Consider the following 18,260-nt stretch of genomic DNA (forward strand, 5'->3'; position numbering starts at 1 on the left):
TGGAAGGCTGGCAGGGCCAGGTGAAAGCAGGATGAGGAGGGCTTCTGTGAAATGAGGAAGTAGAAATGTACTTCAACCCACAGAGAACAAGCAGGCCAGAGAGAGGGGAGCTGGGCTTTGCTTTTGTCTGGGGGAAGAGATGGCTTCTCCATCATGGAAAGCAGGAGATCTCTCTCATGTTCCAGCTGTGAAGGAGAGGGGTCAGCACATAGCAGTGGGCAGATTGCAGCTGCCTTAAACAGTGCATCCTATGGGTGCATGTGGGGAGAGGGCAGCTACGCTTCAGAGGAACTTGAGGAATCTTTCTGGAGCTTCTCTCATGACCCTTGGGAATAATGTTGCTGGAGATGAGATAGAAGCACACAATGATGAAGCTTCTCACATACACATTTTTACCCCTCTCCTTGCCCTCTTCAAGGTCATTTTAGCAGCCAGCCGGGAAGGAAGAACACAGCCCGCTTTAGGAAGATGGAAAAACCCCTCCAGTTTCCATCCTGGCTGGCTGTGAGTGCTGGGAATGCAGATGGTGGGGTCTGGAGCCAGGTTGGAACATGTTCCTCTGGCCTTTACCCTCTTCCTCCTCCTGCTTCCTGAGACACAACACACTGCAATCTCCTACAGGAGGTGGTGCCTTTAAAAGGAACCTTATCACAAAGCACTCTCCCCTTATCTGCAGCCTTCAGATGTGAATGTGCTGCAGAGTGCTGACTGGGGACCTGCAGCAGCTGGCAGCAGCCTTCCACCTGCTGCTGAGGAGAGGAGGCTCTCTGGACCTCCCTCCCAGCCTGCCTGAAGCAGTGCATCCACTGAAGCAGCCATGCATGGTCGGGGGACTGCATCCCTCCCATCTCCTCCGAAAGAGTCACCAGCATTGCAGAACAATCCGTACGGATCTCTGCTGGCTGTGCTTTAGGCTGGGTATGAACAGCCCCATGGAGGGGGGACCTTCCATGCCACAGCAGGATCATAGCCTCACTGAATACCCATGGGCTTAGTAAGAATTGCATTTCCATAAAGCCTTGTACTACTCCATCCTCCCTGCTCTTTGTAAACCTACTGCTGTGGGCTGCAAGTGCAGTGTGGCAAACTCCAGAGGGGGAGAGCTTGGAATGCTCTGCCATTTCCTTGCCTGGTAAATGCTGCTCAGACAGAGCTGTTGCTGGCTGCTTTCAGCCTTTCCTTCCTACCTCTCCAGCCTCTGGCCAGCAGCAGCAGCAGATGAGGGGAAGCAGCCTCAGAGCCCAGCATTTGACCCTGATCAGCTAATGGGGTGAGAGAGGGGAGAAGAGCCAGGGCTACAATCAGCTGTCTGAGTGAGGAAGAGCCTGTTTTGATTAGCTAGCAATTTTTGTGGTCATTTGGAGGAAAAGTTGCCTCTGTGTGTTCCCTCCTTCCTGGGGGAGCTGTGAGCTGAGGGACAGCACCTCAAAACTTCCTGCAGTGCTTTGGGAGTTGGGAGGAAGTATTCTGTAGTGACATCTTTCAAACAGAAGAAGGGGGAGACGATATTTCCAAGCTAAAGGGGATAGAGCATTTCCTCAGCATGAGGGCTGGGCATCAGCACCCTACACAGTAGCTTCTTGCTCACATCACTTGTTTGCAGATCATCCAGAGCTTCCCCGGCCTGACAGCTAGCAACCAGCTCCTTGCCCCTGAGGCTGGCAGATCCACACACTGTGGGTTGCTTTATGGAGCCAGGAAGGTTGCATTGATGTGCCAGCTTAATTGACTGCTGGCACAGAAAAGGGGATGTGCTGATGGATGGGAGGCAGCTGCCAACCCCAGATGCCAGCACTGGCATCACAACCGAAGCAGGAGAAAGGACCAGGAGCAAGCCAGGGTGGTGGTGAGGAAACAAGCCTGTGGTGTAACTATGTGAGGGGCTAGCGCAGAAGTCAGTGTTGGAAGCCTCCGAGTGTGGCAGGCCAGGTGGCTGGGAAGCTTGACTGCAAGGGCAGTGCTCCGAGTCCTCATCCGGAGCCTCCTGGGAGCAGGACAGCAGGACAGCAAGCTGTGTGCTTTCTGCTTACTGCTGGCAAGCCTCAAAGCCAGGTGCTAAAGGCACAGCTCCCCATGGCTGGAATTGCAGGAGAGCAATGTCAGCCAGTTCACAGGCCGAGCAGGGAGAGATCCGCTTGGTTCCTGAAGCGGTGGCAGCTGGAGGTCATCTGTGGTCATCAGTTATAGCGGAGGCATCCTTTCATCTTGAGCCCATGTGTGTATTTGTGTGTGTGTATGGGGGCTGACAGCTTGGCATAGCCCAGCTGGTGTGCTGGAGGGTGATGGGACATGCTGGCCAGACGCCTGTCACTGTGCCTGGCCATGGCTGTCACTGCTGGGCTTCCCCTTCTGGCTTTTGTGGTGATAAGGATTTGCCAGGTCACCTTGGGTGTAAACGAAGAGGTGCTGGGTTGGGCAGATCCTGCTGCCATCCTAACTACTCACAGAAGCCTCCTGTACTCTAGATCAGCCCTGGTTTTGATGCCCTAAATGCTGTTGCTTTCTGCCTTTCTTTTATCAAGATAATGCTGCTGAGAGAGCCTTGCAACAAGCATTTTTCCTTGGTGTTCAGTTTTGGGTTTCTCTAAAAACATTCTACACATGTCCCTCACCTCATCCCCAATGATCCTCGCCACTTTCCTCCTCATCTCCCTCCTGACATCCAGCAGATGATCAGAACTCATCCTGAAGGAGACAGTTGCCAAATTCTTTCTCATTAGTCTTGTCAAAAGTGCTTGCATCACCCATGATATTTAGGCTACAGATGGGAGATGGGATCTGTAATGAAATCCTGATGTTCAGATCGTCTCTTGTCTCTGTGGTAGGCAGAGGCTTAGATTCAAATAGCAGTCATTTGCTAAAGATGTGGACACCAGGCTAATCCAGACACTGAGGTGCCTGGGGTTTTGGGGAGATCCAACCTGAACCCAGCAGATGTTCTTGGAAGTTTAGTGAAAAGAGGCAAAATCTTCCATTTTGTGAGATTTCAGCTGTGTCAGATACTGAAGGGGGAAATCAGATCCCACCACTCAGGGTTCATGCTAAGCCCTGAACTGATGGAGCAGGCTCTTATCTGGGTTTCATATCAGGCTTTCAAATCTGAGGAGGTCAAGTTTAGTGTCCTGCATTTGCATCATCCCATGCTCAGTTTAACGTTGGGTTTTTGAGGCATCCCACCACTGTTCCCAGGCTGCTGAGGTGACAGCACTGAGAAGGGGTTGAGATTGCCTGAAGTTGGGTTTCAAAACAGCCAAAATGTTTCTTAGCCTGTATTGTTCTAGAAGAATTTGTCTGCAGCTTAATTCCCTATTCCCTTTGTGAAGGGGAAACACTGTAAGTGCAAAGAAAGAAACTAATAGTGTTAGTTAAAGCAGAGAATCATTTAGTCCTGGTGCTAAAGCTTTCTGAAACGAGGACTTTAACACTGCCTAGGAAGCATGTCCTGCCCCGCTGGTTCTCCTTGCCTGCTCCCATATGTTGCAGCTGCTCCTGGTGTCTCCATCCTCTGCCTGCCATGCTTGGGTCCTCATTCATGTTTCTTGCTCTGCCAGAGCTTTCCAGGGTCAGGGATCTGGCTTCATTTATAATCACTGATGACACTTCATAATAATTCTGCCTTAGGTTAGACGTGCTCATGGAAAAGATGCTCATTATAGTAAATGCAGACCACTGAAGCACTGCACTGGTCCCTTCTCCATCCCTTGCAGTATGGCTTGCTCTCCAGGGCAGAAACCGAGTGCTGCGTTGCAGTTATACCACTCTGCTAGTACTCTTTTTGGGGGGAGAAAAGGCAGTGTCAGCCTTTCTTGATCCCTTCTGTCACCTCAGCATGAAACTGCACCACTTCTAAACTCCCAGCTTGTCTAGTGTCTGCTCTGCATCTGTGCCAGCACACATCCAGACACGGACTCCACCACAGCCTGGATTCATCCAGGGTGGAGACCCTTGTGCACAGCTCTCATTCATGTGCTCTGAAGGCATCAAGCATGACTGAGGCTTAAGAGCATCCAGAAGCAGATACCCTGAGAAACTCAGTCCTTCTAAATTCACTGTTGATACTTTGAACCGGTTCTACAGGCTGCTGGGGATGGAAAAGAGTGTGCCATGAGGATGGCTCCACATAGCTACTGCTTGCTTGGAGCTTTCCAGTGTAGATACAGCCTGTGTGTACACAGTCTGTCATTATATCAGAGAAGGCAGCAGAACTAGAACAATGATCCAGACTGTAGAGGGCAAGGCAGGAGAGGTCAAATGAACAGGCTAGGAAGTGAGTTCCCAAAGGACTCAGCTTCTTTTAAACCTGACCAAGAAACCAAGCAGAGTAAATATGAACACTTAAAGCAGCTCCCATTTCTGTTTAGTATGGTTGCTTTATAGAAGCTGCTTCAGTATAGCTTCTTACTGCCTGGTTCTCTGGTGGAGGGGATGAAAAAGCAGAACTGGGACTGGGGAAGCACAGCGTAGAGACAAGCGCTAAAAATAATATAAAAATGGACATGGTAGGATAACTGAGTATAAAAATAGCCCAATTTTAGTTATTTAGGCTACTTCTACACTGTACAAGTAAAGTGAATTCAGAGAAAACTGATGAGAATGATGGAGAATAACCTGGAATAAATGAGAAGTTTGAAATTCTTTCCTTTAAGGGAAAGACATTAAATGAAGCTTCTAAAGTAATAAGTGAGCTAGAAAAAGATGAGAGCTGTCTGTATTTCTCTGCTGTATTCAGCAAATATATGGAACAGTCAGTGAAATTGAAAAGGCAGCAAATTCCAAATGCATTTAAGGAAATACTCTTTCAGGCAGGAGGTATTCAGACATCCACAGACAATACAATTTAAGGGCAGTTTGGTGGTTTATGTGAGCTCTGGGCGTATCCAGAGTCATAAGGGAGACAACAAGAGCTTTGGAAGGTTAAACCTCACTCCTGCTTCCAAGTTTAAATCAATCTCTCACTATTACACATTGAGGTGAAGTCTTCCAAGGAGGTGGGTTATCATCCCTCTGCCCTATGGAAGGAGAGCAGTAAATCAGGAGGGAGTGGTGGCTCCCATTCCCATCAGGATTGAAAGGAAAAGTTGAATAGATACATCAGCAAAGCCCTTTCAGAAGGAAAATAGCAAAGATTGGGCCTTAAAAAAGTAACTTTGTTTAAATAGTTCTGTCAGCAGTGTACTTTTTTGAGAGAAACACCATAAAATACTTGCTGATCACATGATGCCATGAGAAGAAAAGGTTTCGTAGGACTTTGTTGGCTTTTGTGTGAGCATCCTGCAATGCCGTGGTGGCATCTGGGTCCAGTCCAGCTCTGACAGACAGGGCCCTAGGATAAGATGCTTCTGCCTTTCCAGGGGAAAAGGATAAAGGCCTGCCTGGGGAACTGTGTAGCCTTTTAAAGTACTTCCTAATATCTTCTGCTTTTGTGGCTGTTTGGTTGGTACAGGTTTGCTGCAAAGCAAGGGTTGGAAGATTTATGTCAAGGACAGAAAAGCCCTATACTGTGAATAAGATGGGGGGCTTCGCTCTACATTGATTTGAGCCAGGGCTCAACCTCGGGCACAGAGGGGGCAGCAGCAGGTTTTTAGAACACCCTTGTATTTGCCTGAACATACAACATCCCTGTCAAACTCTTATTATTCTTATTACTATGATTATGATAATGATAATATTATTATGTTATGCCCCTAAAAGAGCTGTGCAAATCTCCTCCTTCTCCCAGGCTGCAGCTCTGGGGAGTTTTGCCTTGAGACCTGTCACCAGGCAGCATTTCCTGTTGAATTTCTAATTAAAGTGGCAGCCTTTAGGGACTGTGCTCCTGCCCAGCATGTATTAATGGAGCTTTAAAAATGCTTTAGGTAGAGATGCTTTTAATAAACGTCTTTGTTCTGACTTAGTTCATTTGTCTAGAATGTATCTACAGCCACAGCAGGAATTAACCTGTCACACTTTCATAAAGAGAATTCATACTTGCATAAATATAATCTACACTGCTTGTTGGTTAAAAAACAGTTTTCCCTGGCCCAGATTCTTCATGCAGATGCAAGATGCACCCAGGCACTTCCCCATGGGAAGGTCGCACAGGAGGCTGCCGGCTGCACTTCCCCAGCAGGTCCTCTTCCTCCTATTCCTCTGTGAAGGTTACAGGAGGGAGCAGGTCTTCAGAGGTGTGTTACTCAGGGAGTTATTTTCACTGTGTTGTTCTTTTACAAGCTGTCTTCTCTAAGGCTGCAGTACTGAAAAGGTTACATTGCTGTTATTGTTCTAAAAGGCGGTTGTGTCCCTGTTACTTGTCCTGGGCCAGATGTGACATGTGTGACACTGCAGGCAAGTGAGTTTGCATCACTGTGCAATGAAATCTTGTGGTGCTCTGCTGCGAGGGACCAAAGAGCAGCCTACCCAGCAACCTGGCATTCCACTCTTCAGAGTTTGTCCAGGGCTGCAGTAGAGAATCTTCATCCCTGTGGTGTGAAGTGCATCAGTGGTTTCATCTGCCCTGTCGGAAGTGGTCCTAGCGAGAAGTGAGTGCTCAAAGCGGATCAGTGGAGACTTTGCAGGGAAATGCTCAGTCCATCTGCAAATCAGGCCATTGTGCTGAGCATCCTCAGGCTGTGAACTTCAGTCTCTGTTAAAATACAGTGTCACCAGGGTTGCAGGCGGAGGAGCTGCATTATCTTTGCTCACACTCTCTGCCTCGTGGCACATGAAACCATTCCAGTCTCCAGGCCTGCCAGGTCCCTTCCTTTCATGGCTGTTACAATCACTAACAGCATCAAAAAGTCAAGGGTGGAAGTTGTGCTTGGTTGCTGTGGTTGTAATCAAATTAAAGTAGAGCATTGAGTTAGGTGGCAAGTACTCAATCTCCCTGCAGACCTGAGCCATCCTGCCAGGCTGTTGGGCTTTTGTACACAAATATAACCAAACCTAAGGCAGACAGAGCATATAGAAATCTACATTATCATCTCTATTTAAAAACAGGAGGGAACACCACCATCCTTTCAGTCAACAGCAAGCTGATCCTTTAAACAAATGCTAGCAGCAGAGGTGAGGAGAGATCTGTGAGCAGCAGGTCTTGTAAAGCACCCGAAGGACCCATTCCATTTTAGGGTGTGCGTTTTTTGGTGCAGGTTCTTTCAGTCTTACAGGCATCCAGATAGGGCTTCATAGCAGGTTAATATGCATGTGCTTTACTCTCTGCATTGCAATGCAAGCTGAATTAAAGGCATATCAATTGATGAAGAGTAAACTGTAAGTTGTGGAGTTCAGCAAGTTTGCACTTGATGGGCATGCCCTAGTGAGTGTATGTTGTATCTCAGGTGTGATCATAGGAATCTCTAAGTACATTAAGTGACAACCTTGGAGTTTTAAATGCCTGTTCTGAACTTTAAACTCACAAATTCAAGTGTGACTGAAAGAAGTCTGGAAACAAAGGTCACTGCTAACCTCTTTGGTGACAGCTTCTCTAGAATGTGAACTAGGGCTGCTTCCAGGCAAGCTGGATTTGGAGAAGGCGATTTTCCTGCTCATTGGAAGGGTCTGTTCTCTTGATCTGATTTCTTCCTCCCGAGTTCCGGCAGTGTGTTTACGAATACAAATCTTAGTTCTGAGAGTCAGGCTCTTTCCTGTAGGTAAATGGAGACAGAGAGGCACTGTGGCAGACCAGACATTCATTTAGTCCTCTCTACTGCTCTTAATGGTGATGAAGTGCTTCATGTGATGAATTCCAAACTGAGCAGCTCTGAAGTGGTCTGCTCACAGGTAGACTTACTCCTCAGGGATTGTTTTTTATTAAGCACTGCAAAGGAAGAATACAAACCAATTTTTTAAAGTTCTTATTAGCCATTTACTTACTTAGGCATGTATTTAATATCCTGCCGAGTTCCTGGCCTGCAGGATTCCTGGCAGTGCATTCCACAAGCTAAACTGCACGTGGCTTGGAGGAAAGACTATTTCCTCTCATCAAGTCCTCCTTCACTTTGCTAAAGACTCATCTTGCCTTTGGGCAAGAGAGGATTGTTAAGAGCATTAAGCCTATCCCATACTACTGATGTCTTTCTGGGGTACTTGTGTCTTACCTGCCTGTCACGAGCCTGTCCCAGAAGGTGTTCCGTAGTTACTGAGTTTTAACTTTACCTCTCAACCAGGTAAAGCTACCACAGAGTGGAAGGCAAACAACTTCTAAGCAGGATGTGACATGGCCCAGCTTTGAGACCTGATGTTGCTGCTGGGAGGTAAGAGCTTGGGATCCCCTTCCTCAGGACACCTATTTATGCGACTTTATTTCCTTGCCAAGAATAGATCTGTGCTCCTAGGGAAAGGGTGTTGCTGACCTGGGTAACAGCATAACCTGATCCATAATGCCCTCAGGATCCTCTCTCAGTACTTGTCCATGTTAACGGGTTGAACTGAATTTGTGCTGGTAGCTCAGTGTACTCAAGTGGGTGTTTTCCCACTCATAGCTCAGTGAAGGTTTAATGAGACCACAAATGAGGTCCCTGTGACATGTTCTGCAGTGTGGACTCACCTCCAGCACCTGAGTCATGCATCGATTACCTCATTGTGCTGCTCAGCTGCCTTTTCCAGCCAGGAATACCTTCACTGAGTGCCAGTCCAGCACAGAGCCACAAGTACCAGCCTCTCAGGCCACTCAGTGCCCCTTCTTGATGCCATTTCTAGGTCTTGAGGCTCCAGTTTCAAACCAGTTGTGTTTCTTGTCTTCTCCTCAGGTATTTTTGCCTCCTTTCTCCTCAGCCTCCCAGATACTTCTTTCCTTAGGTGTATCTATGTATAGCTCCTGAGCTAGACAGGCCTTTTGCCTGATGACTGTGGTCATTCTTAAACTTCCAAAAAAGCCTGTGACCTATTTCCAGAAATGATTCATTTCCAGCCTCTCAGAAGAACTACAGTTCCCAAAGATGCAGATAAGAGCCATGAGAGATTAAAACCCAAAATGCCTAAGCAGGTAAGATACCTAATTCCCACTGAGAATGAGCCACCTAACCTACTTACAGCTCTGGGGCTTGACTTTTCGACTTTTTCTAAAGGCATTTGACTATGTTGAGAGCATATAAGACCTGAGCTGTAGATATATGAGAACATCAGCCCCATGGAAAAGCAAAGGGTCACTTCCTCCAGAGATCCTGAAGTCCTGGCCCTGTCACTGTGCTGCTGCCCTGGGAGGTGACAATACCATCATTGCTCCGCACTAGAGGCAGTAGCCAGCTCCAGTCTCTGCTAGCTAGCAACCATGGGAACCAGGCTGAGAGAGCTGGGCTGGGGCAGCCTGGAGAAGGCTCCTGAAGGGGAGACCTTAGAGTAGCTCCAGTGCCTAAAGGGGCTCCAGGAAACCTGGAGAGGGGCTTGGGACAAGGGCCTGTAGGGCCAGGCCAAGGGGAATGGCTTTAACCTGCCCGAGGGGAGACTGAGCTGAGCTCTTAGGCAGAAGCTCTTCCCTGTGAGGGTGCTGAGGCGCTGGCCCAGGGTGCCCAGAGAAGCTGTGGCTGCCCCATCCCTGGCAGTGCTCAAGGCCAGGTTGGACACAGGGGCTTGGAGCAAGCTGCTCCAGTGGAAGGGGTCCCTGCCCGTGGCAGGGGTTGGAGCTGGATGAGTTTTAAGGCCCCTTCAACCCAAACCAGGCTGGAATAGTGTGAGACATAGAGCTCCATTCAGTGGAGGCCCGACCCAGCCCCACACATGTTTCCTTGGAGGTTCATGGAACACCACGCAGGAAAAGCACTGAGTTGTGCTAGGAAACATTTTTTGTGTGTCACGTTGCCATGGTGACAAAAGTTCTTCAAAGGAGAAAACTGAAAGTTGAGGCTGTGGATGGTGGCATGGGGAGGGGAAGGGGGGCTGTCGTCATGGCAGCCTCAACTCTGAGTGTGCAAGAGGCAAAGCACATGGTGGTGGCAGGAGCTTGGGGTTTATATATATCTAGAAACATCTGCCATTTCTGCCAGCTTTCACAGTGCTAATGAGTCCTGCTGCTTCACCTTCCTCTGCTGTAAATATCTGCCATAGAGACACAAGTCTCCGAGGGAGAAGGCAAGGAAATACCTCTCTTTGCCTTTCATTTTCATACAAGCTTTCTGCTGTTCTCTGTGGCCCCTCAGCTCCTACCTGGAGAAGAACTTCCATTAGCCAGAAGCAAGCTGCCTGGGAAGAGTTAAATCACCTCGGGAGGAGGTAGAGGCTTGCATCATGCTCTTGCACAGCTCTAACAGCAGCAGGCTGCTGCAGGATCACTTCTCTCTGCCCTGCATGCACATGCACACTGGCTTCTTGTGGGGCTGAAGTGGCTGTTCCTGAATGTGAGAGGTACCTTCCTGGGCTCTAGTTAGTAGCTGTAATCTGTGGGCAGTGGTTAGAACTGGAGATCAAAGCTGGCAGCGCTAGATTTGGCTCCAAACTTTGCTCTCAGCTTCCTGTGTAACCGCTGGCAAGTGGCTTTTCCCTTCTCTGTGCCTCATTTTGCCCATCTAGAATAAGGGAGCTCACACATTCACAGGAGATAGTAGAACAGACCAGATTAATGTCAGCAGAGCCACTGGAGACCTTCGGATGAAAACTGCCACAGCAGCACAAAGGATTATTATATTGGAAATGCAAAATCTACTTGGATATCTCTGTTAACACCTGGCACTTAGTGCACTTCCCTCAACCTCCCTGTTCCAGGCAGCCTGAGACAAGCATACTCCACAGTATCTTCCCCCGTGAGCCTTAAACCTAATAAATCACAGACCTGATTCTCCTCTCGCACTGACTCAAGGCAGCATCAGCAACTCTGCTGACATTGATTATGTCATTTGGTGCAAAGCAAGCATAAAAAGAGATACAACCCCAAACTCTAGACTTCGTCTAAAACTTGATCTTCTGGCTATAGTTTCCCTTGCTGGCACAGCAAAAAGCAGGCAAAACTAAATCCCACACCACCTCAAACTGTCGAGCGCATCCCTGACTCTGCACACTGCTTGCAGCTGTAGCTGTGCACCACAGATGATTCCCCATCTCCAGTCCATCTGCTGTGTGCTGGCTGGTGCTTGCAGCGTTGTCCCAATACAATCTGGATCCCAAAGCTCCTTTCCCCCTGTGCCGTTGCACCATTCTGCCAAACACAGTGGCATCAGCACAGCCCAAAGCTGTCTGACCCAAAGCTGATGCTTCAGAAGGGACTTCTGTTTCCCAGTATGTTGGGAAGTTGTAAATAAGCCCAACTGCATTCCATTACATATATCTATTTCTTTACCTAAGCTCCCTCTCAGCAGGCCAGGCTGCTGTTTCTGAGCTGCCTCAGAAATTCAGAGTTTATGTGTATTTTCATGGCAAGTACAGCTTTTTGTCCCTTCTGCCCAAAGAACCAGGCGTGTGGCTTGGTGACAGCAAAGCTTTTGGAGTAAAATTAATCCGTGGTTTGGCACAGCTTAAATGTGACATCACTGGAAGAATAAATAGAAAGTTGGGGAGGAAGGAGCAAGTAAAGGGGTTGATGATGCATTTCCCATGGCAGCAGCAGGAGAAGGAAACCAGCAGCTGAGATCCTTTGCGTTGCTTTGCTGAAACATTGTGTGAGTGGTTACTCAACAGGCTGATTTTCTGTGGGAGCTGCCCTTTCAGCTCTTGCACATCCTTACAGTGTCTGAGTTGCTCAGCGAGTTTGTGTGTGCCTTATGTATGCTCGTGGCTTCCATGCTTCAGTGCTCTAATGTGCATAATGCTTTGTGTGCCTGGAGAGGGTTCTTCCTCCTGGAGCAAGCACATGCTGTGAATTCTACATGTGGTTTGTCTCTCCCTCACTTCAGCCTCCCACAAGGGATCTGCACATTGAGGCTCCCCAACCCTTCACCCCACACAGGCTGTGTCAGTCAGGACTCTTGCTGAGTGTGGAGAGGTGACATTTTGCCCCTTGCCTAAAGAATTGCCACTGATTTGTGGTAGTGATCCCTAACTGAGCAAACCCACCAGTTTGTCCATGAGCTGCCTTTAGTTTGCACCTTGGCCAGCATGAGTGAGTGCTGCCACTGTTGTCCAGTCTGTTTTCTAACAAAACAGGATGAGGCCCACACAGTGCAGAGACACTGTAGCTGATGGTGCAGCCACCATGCAGTGATCTCTCTAACATTACTTTAGGCTCAGGAAAGCTCTTCCCAGCAACCACCTATCCCCAGTATATCAAGAGATTAACACTGAGGCTTGGAAAGGCACCTGATGCCTTTATGAGAAAAATGTATCTTTACCTCTGTTACTTACAAAAGCCAAGGAAAGAAAGGAAGAGTAAAAGACATGTCAACTTGCTTCCCCATAGTCCACAAATACTCTTCTTAAATGTGAGTAAACATGTATTTCCTCATAGCAGAACAACCTCAGCTCTGACGCTGGAGCACTCAGAATGACATGTTTTGATTCTCTCTGGAGATTTGTGGTGCCTTTTAAGTTCTTTGGGTTTTTTAAAGCCGTAAATTAAATTCTTTGCTTTCTATTAAGCCGGAGCCATGTTACAGCTACTTGGTTATTCAGGGGGATTTTTCACTGTTGTATGTTAACCACAGTGTGGATACAGATACCAGCACTGGCTCAGGACCAGCAGGCTTTCTTAGTTTGGATGCAGTGCTACAGAAACACTACTGTGTTGCTAGAAGAGTTAGTGAAGGGCCACAAGCAGTGTCACTGCTTTCCTGTGGTGCAGAATCTGTTCAGAAACCCCATGCATGGAAGTCAGCCCTGTGCAGAGCCAGCGTTCAGCTGAGCTGGTAGGCATGCTGTCAACTCTCTCTGGCAGGATGCTTAGCTCCAGCCCAGATGTGCTGGCTCCAAACAGAATCAGTACTATGTCTCTGCCTCCCAGACCCTCAGGAAAACCCATTTGTTCCAAGCACAGCACCTCCAGTATGTGCAGAGCACCACAGCATCCTCTCACTGTGCTCTCAGGCTCTTGGAGCACTCCAGCCTCCTAGACAGCCAGCCAGCCTAATGCCACATCACTGTCAAGGATCTGAGGAGTTCTGGTGCCCTCTTGGTTTGGATGGGCACACCAAGCTGTGTGCCACAGAAACCAGCACACCTCGTTCAACATACAGCTTTGATTACAAAGCCCTTGTTTCACTGCCAGAGCCAGGTGTCCTTGATTTCTTCCAGCTCAAGTGATCAGGTTAGAGGAATCCTGCTGCAGTAGAGAGTACTGTACAGAGTCATTTGGGGCCGACAACAGGTTCAGGCTAATAGGATCCTGATAGCTTCTTCTGAATAAGCGAGATTTCCAAGATGGAGCTTTTATATAACTACAGATGACTTTGGGGAGGAAAGTTTTGGTCCTTCCACTCTCCCAAGCTGCCCTTTCAAAAAGCATTGCAAGGTGTCCTTTGGCTGGAAGGACAGAGCTGACTTTGTAACAGGGATTCTGAAGCCACAGCTTACTTTGGACAAGCAAAAAAGAGAGAATAAATACCCTTGGAAAGAGGTGCTTTTAGTGTGAATCTGTGCTTTGTCCTTCTTCTCCTCACTGCCTTTCTCCAAATGACAAGCAGCCAAAAGGCAGAAAGCACAAGCAGTTCCAGGGGCAAAAGGAGGTGTGATGCCCTGGGCCCCAGCCTGGCTTGTGTTACAGCAGGGCAGGAAAGCCCAGAGTGTTCACGATGAAAACCAGGGAAGTTCTAATCACCACTCACATTCCTCTGCTTGTGGACCAGCTATTCCAGAACATTCCTTCCCCACCTCTCTATAGTCTGCTTTAGGGCACTGCAACCTGGCTTAGCCACTCTCCAGCACACTACTAGAGTTAGTATTCCCTGCAACACACGCACCTCTTTACAGTAGGAGCTGCTCCTCCGTGAAGGGTGTTCATTCACACCCCTTCAGTTATTCCTGTGTGCTGCACAGTGAGTCTTTCTTACTTTTCCTTTGCATGTAAATGCAAATGTATTCCAAGGAGTGAGTGTGAGCTGGTAACTCCCAAGATTGACATTTGCATTGGAATTGCCTCACCTGCAGTTTAAATATTTCCAGTTGGAGTTCATTATCCAGGCTTACTGTATGGGCTCAGAGAGAAACAGGAATTCCCAAGGAGCATCTCCTTTCAGATGTGTCACCCCCTGGGTGTGTGTTTCCATCCAGTGACTGTAGTGACATGGTTTAGATCTCAAGGTCTGAAATAAGTGAGCTGAATCCACCCTTGTGGAAAGCAGATGTTGTCTCTACCTGTGTGGGAAGTGCTGGGGCACTCCTGAATGTGGGCAGTCCTGAATGGCCTCCGAGCTCCGTATCCATTCACCTTTCCCTTAAACCATCCATTCCCATAGAATATTCACCCTCTGCTTTAGATATATTAAAGGAAGAAGTTGTTCCCTGTGAGGGTGCTGAGGCGCTGGCACAGGGTGCCCAGAGAAGCTGTGGCTGCCCCATCCCTGGCAGTGCTCAAGGCCAGGTTGGACACGGGCTTGGAGCAAGCTGCTCCAGTGGAAGGGGTCCCTGCCCGTGGCAGGGGTTGGAACTTGATGAGCTTTAAGATCCCTTCCAACACAAACCATTCTATTGCTCTATGAAGAAAGGCGCTTCCTAAATCTGACAGGGTTTCTCCCTGCCCCTGGCTGGAGTCCCCTTGGTTACAGGAGCGCTGGAGCTCTATGGAAAACACACATAGGCGGGAGAGGAAAAGTCATAAGCACAGTAAAACCCTGGGGACACAAAAGATCCATTCAGAGATCCTTCACAAGCTGCTGCTCTGACTTCATTAACAGCATCACCCATGGCTGTCAGGCTGGATTCACTTGGGTTATCAACATGAGAATGAGCATTTCTGCAATGGGGAAAAAAAAGATGAAACCAGTAGGAATTACTCTTTATGAATGATATGCTCAGCTTTCATACTGACCGATTGAGTCAGCATCGAGAGCTGCATTTCCTAGAACAGCCTTTCATGCTGGATTTTGGAGATTTTCTTCTTTTCAGCCCCAAAATATCACTGAAATGGCCTTTCTCCCACTAAGTGACTCTGTGGACTCCAGCTGCCTCTTGGATGCAGTGGGAATAATGGAGTTTAGGAGCAGTTATCGAAATCATTCATCCTGGTTTCCACCATTCTTCTGTGGCTCCCTCCTGGTCTGGCTATGTTGCATCTCGCAGTGCATCTTACCTCCTGCCAGCAGGATTAGGTGGGGAAGTGTTAAGATCTGCTGTGAAACAGGCATTCAAATTGCACAGCTCCCTCTGACAACAGTGATGAGCCAATAGGGGCAGCTCACCTGACAAACCAGGATTCCTTCCTTTTGTAACTAAAGCCTTTTTAGCTGCTGGAACAGACTCACACTGTGGGATGAGAGGAGACCGATCGCTGGCGTAGGCAATGATGGCAGGTGCATACAGTCAGAGGGCTGGGAGGAACAGGACTCTGTCAGAGCAGCAAGGAGCTATATGGACTTAGGCATCCAGTCACATAGCACACCTATGGCCTGTCCCCTGCTTCAGATACCTCCCTGACAGACATCTCCCCTTTGGAAGCAATTCCCAGGTGCTAACTCACCTGGCTGCATGCCTGGCTCCCTACACAGAGGCTCAGGAAGGTCACACTACAACTTCCTTTGCTCTCTTACATCAACCTGTATCAGGGTCTCTGTGCCTTTTGGTCTGTTGCCTGAAAGGGAGGGAATACCAAGGTGGGAATGCAGGAATAGACTGCAACATGCAGCCACATCTGATGCCCAGCAGTCTTCTTTGCTCGTCACATTCCTCTGCTTTTTGTTCCCTTCCACTAAATCCAAATAGGACATTGTGTCACCAGATTGCAGGCTGTGCTGCCGAGCAGCCAGGCTGCATGTGCCCTCATCCATGGGGAGGCCTCCTGAGAAGGCACCTGACAGCAGAGTCTCTGCTTCATTCACATCCAGCTGTCCAAACATCTCAATCCTCCTCCACCAGGCACAGCACGACCGTGTGTGGGAGCAGTGATGAGGCTCCAGGGCAAGCCTGGAACATGGCTGTCAGGCCTCCATCCATCCTGGCTGTGTCACAAATTGCCCCCACTAGTCCCTTCCAACCTCAACCATCTTGTGATCTCTCCTCACTGTGGCACGTAGTAAGGTATGGAAAACCAAACCTGGGTGATACGTAGCTCGGGATAGCAGTTGCTGCATGCCCTGTGTGTCTAACTGTCATCACAAAGCTGGGCATAGGAGAGCCAAGCACCCCCAAAATCTCCACAACCATCTATAGGAAGGAGATGGTGTCCATCAAGGAATATTTGACTGCACATGCAGCTTGTACTTCTTCATGTGTCCTGCTTATGACTGGTATTATGGAGAGCACTGGCGCAGAACTGATTGCAGAGGTGTGGTTGCTGCTGCCTGGTCAAAAGTTCTGGGTTTCCTTCCTAAGAGCTGCTCTACTGCTCTGCCATGTTTCTCTATTCCTTGCCCACCTTCACATAAGACTGGAAGTGGTGCAGCAGCAGAATACAAGAAATACAAGAAAATAGTTGAATCAGGTCCTCTTCTAGAAGTCTCACTGAGCTTGAGGCCATTCTTTCTTGCATTTCATACTTGCAGAGACTATATCGACAGCTTCCACTGTGGGTCAGTCTGCAGCATACATTCAGCAAGAGCAGAAATCAAAGAAGGGCACTGCAGTTTAATGATAGAGTTTAATTCTGACAAGTGGCTGATGAGCCAGAAATATTTGCAACCAGCTTATTTTATAAAATGGGATATGAAGCTTTTAATATAAATGAGAAGGAAAATCAAAGGGCAAAAGGGTCTATGATTATGATTTTGTATTTTGGGTTTTAATCTGTTTTTCAGCTGGTTCTGCTGACCTGAGCTCAGCTGATGCAGCCTTTTCTGTTACTTTAGCAAGGTTCTTGACCCTGTTACTGCACCTAATGATGTTGGGTTGGTTGACTGGGGAGCTGCCATCTAACCTGCTCCCTGTTGGCCCCTGCAGATCTTCCACATGACCTACGATCTGGCCAGTGCAGTGGTGAGGATCGTGAACCTGATTGGGATGATGCTGCTGCTGTGTCACTGGGATGGCTGCCTCCAGTTCCTCGTGCCCATGCTGCAGGATTTCCCTGATGACTGCTGGGTGTCCCTCAACCGCATGGTGGTAAGTGCCTGCCCCTCTTGTGCCCTCACAGCCCTAAACCCAGGCCCTCGCCCACAGCATCACCATTGCAGCATCTAACGTGGCATCTCCCATTTCCCCCACCTCCTTTGAGGGCTTTCCACCTCTCTCCAGCCCCAGCGCTGTGGGCATGGAGCTGCGGTGGAGACAGTCTCGGCAAGGAGAAGGACTCGTGGCTGCAAGAGGAGGACCCAGCCCCAGCAGAGCCCGCTGCGGGCTGCCTGCGGCACAAGGCAGGAACGAGGCGCCCCCTCCCGGCAGGAAACAGCAAAGAGCAAGACTGGAAACGGGTTTCTGCTGGGATCTGGGCAAACCGAGCCAAAGGCAGGGGGCAGCTGTTAAGCCTTCTCCTGCGCATCCCCTTGCAGGGTCCGTGTGATCACCCACCCTTCTCCGTGAGGAGCTGCACAATATCCCATTAGAGTGGGCTGAAACAGACTCTGCCAAGCTACAGTGCAGCCTCCCATCACAGGAGCAGCAGCCAGACTTCCCAGTAACATCCCAAGCTGTGCTGCTCACTGCTGTTTGCTGAGAGGGAGATTTATACCATATGGTAAATGCATGGGGAGTTCATAGTGTCTTCCAACCACCTTGCTGAGTATTCAGGCTCTTTTATTCAAAAGGACAATGTCCAGTTGATTAAGCAGCAAAAACTGACAGAGCTTAAAAAATTACCTCTTATTGCAGCTCTTAAACCTCTGCATTCCCCCAGCCAGTTCCTCCTTAAAAGAAATAATAATCAGGCAGTCAGATGGAACAGACCCAATGTAACATGGATAAAAGAGCTGCCGGGTTTCTGGGCCTCCCACTGCAGAGCTGTGGGCGCATGCTGCCCATGCCTGAGGACACTGAACAGCCATGGAACAGTCGTCTGTTTGCTGTTCATTTATTCATTTCTTCCCTCTGCAATAATCATTCACTTCTTGCTGCTGAAAGGTACCAGGCTGGCACTTCTGGAGATTAGAACCCTTTATGTATCTACAACATGCAGCAGCTGCCTTCCCCCATGCTGCCTTTATATTATTTATATGGCAGGAGAAATAAAAGATCAGGCCCCATCGTGCTAATGCTATTCAGGTTCAAATGGACATTTCTCATCCTGTAGAGCTCAGAGGTGCAGACAGAAATCATCCCCATCCCATAAAGTGACTTGGCCA

The 18,260-nt window shown here is 48.6% G+C and overlaps 1 protein-coding gene across 1 annotated transcript in view; it reads left to right on the forward strand.

Moving 5' to 3' along the window:
- HCN4 (hyperpolarization activated cyclic nucleotide gated potassium channel 4) overlaps positions 1-18,260 on the forward strand; it is a 98,003-nt gene that overhangs the window by 39,558 nt on the left and 40,185 nt on the right. Inside the window, exon 3 of the mRNA XM_065688190.1 lies at positions 16,924-17,085. Coding sequence (XP_065544262.1) covers positions 16,924-17,085 — 162 coding nt within the window. The remainder of the gene's footprint in view (positions 1-16,923; positions 17,086-18,260) is intronic.

The sequence above is a fragment of the Lathamus discolor genome, chromosome 8 (assembly GCF_037157495.1).
Source record: "Lathamus discolor isolate bLatDis1 chromosome 8, bLatDis1.hap1, whole genome shotgun sequence".
Taxonomy (NCBI): Eukaryota; Metazoa; Chordata; class Aves; order Psittaciformes; family Psittacidae; genus Lathamus; species Lathamus discolor.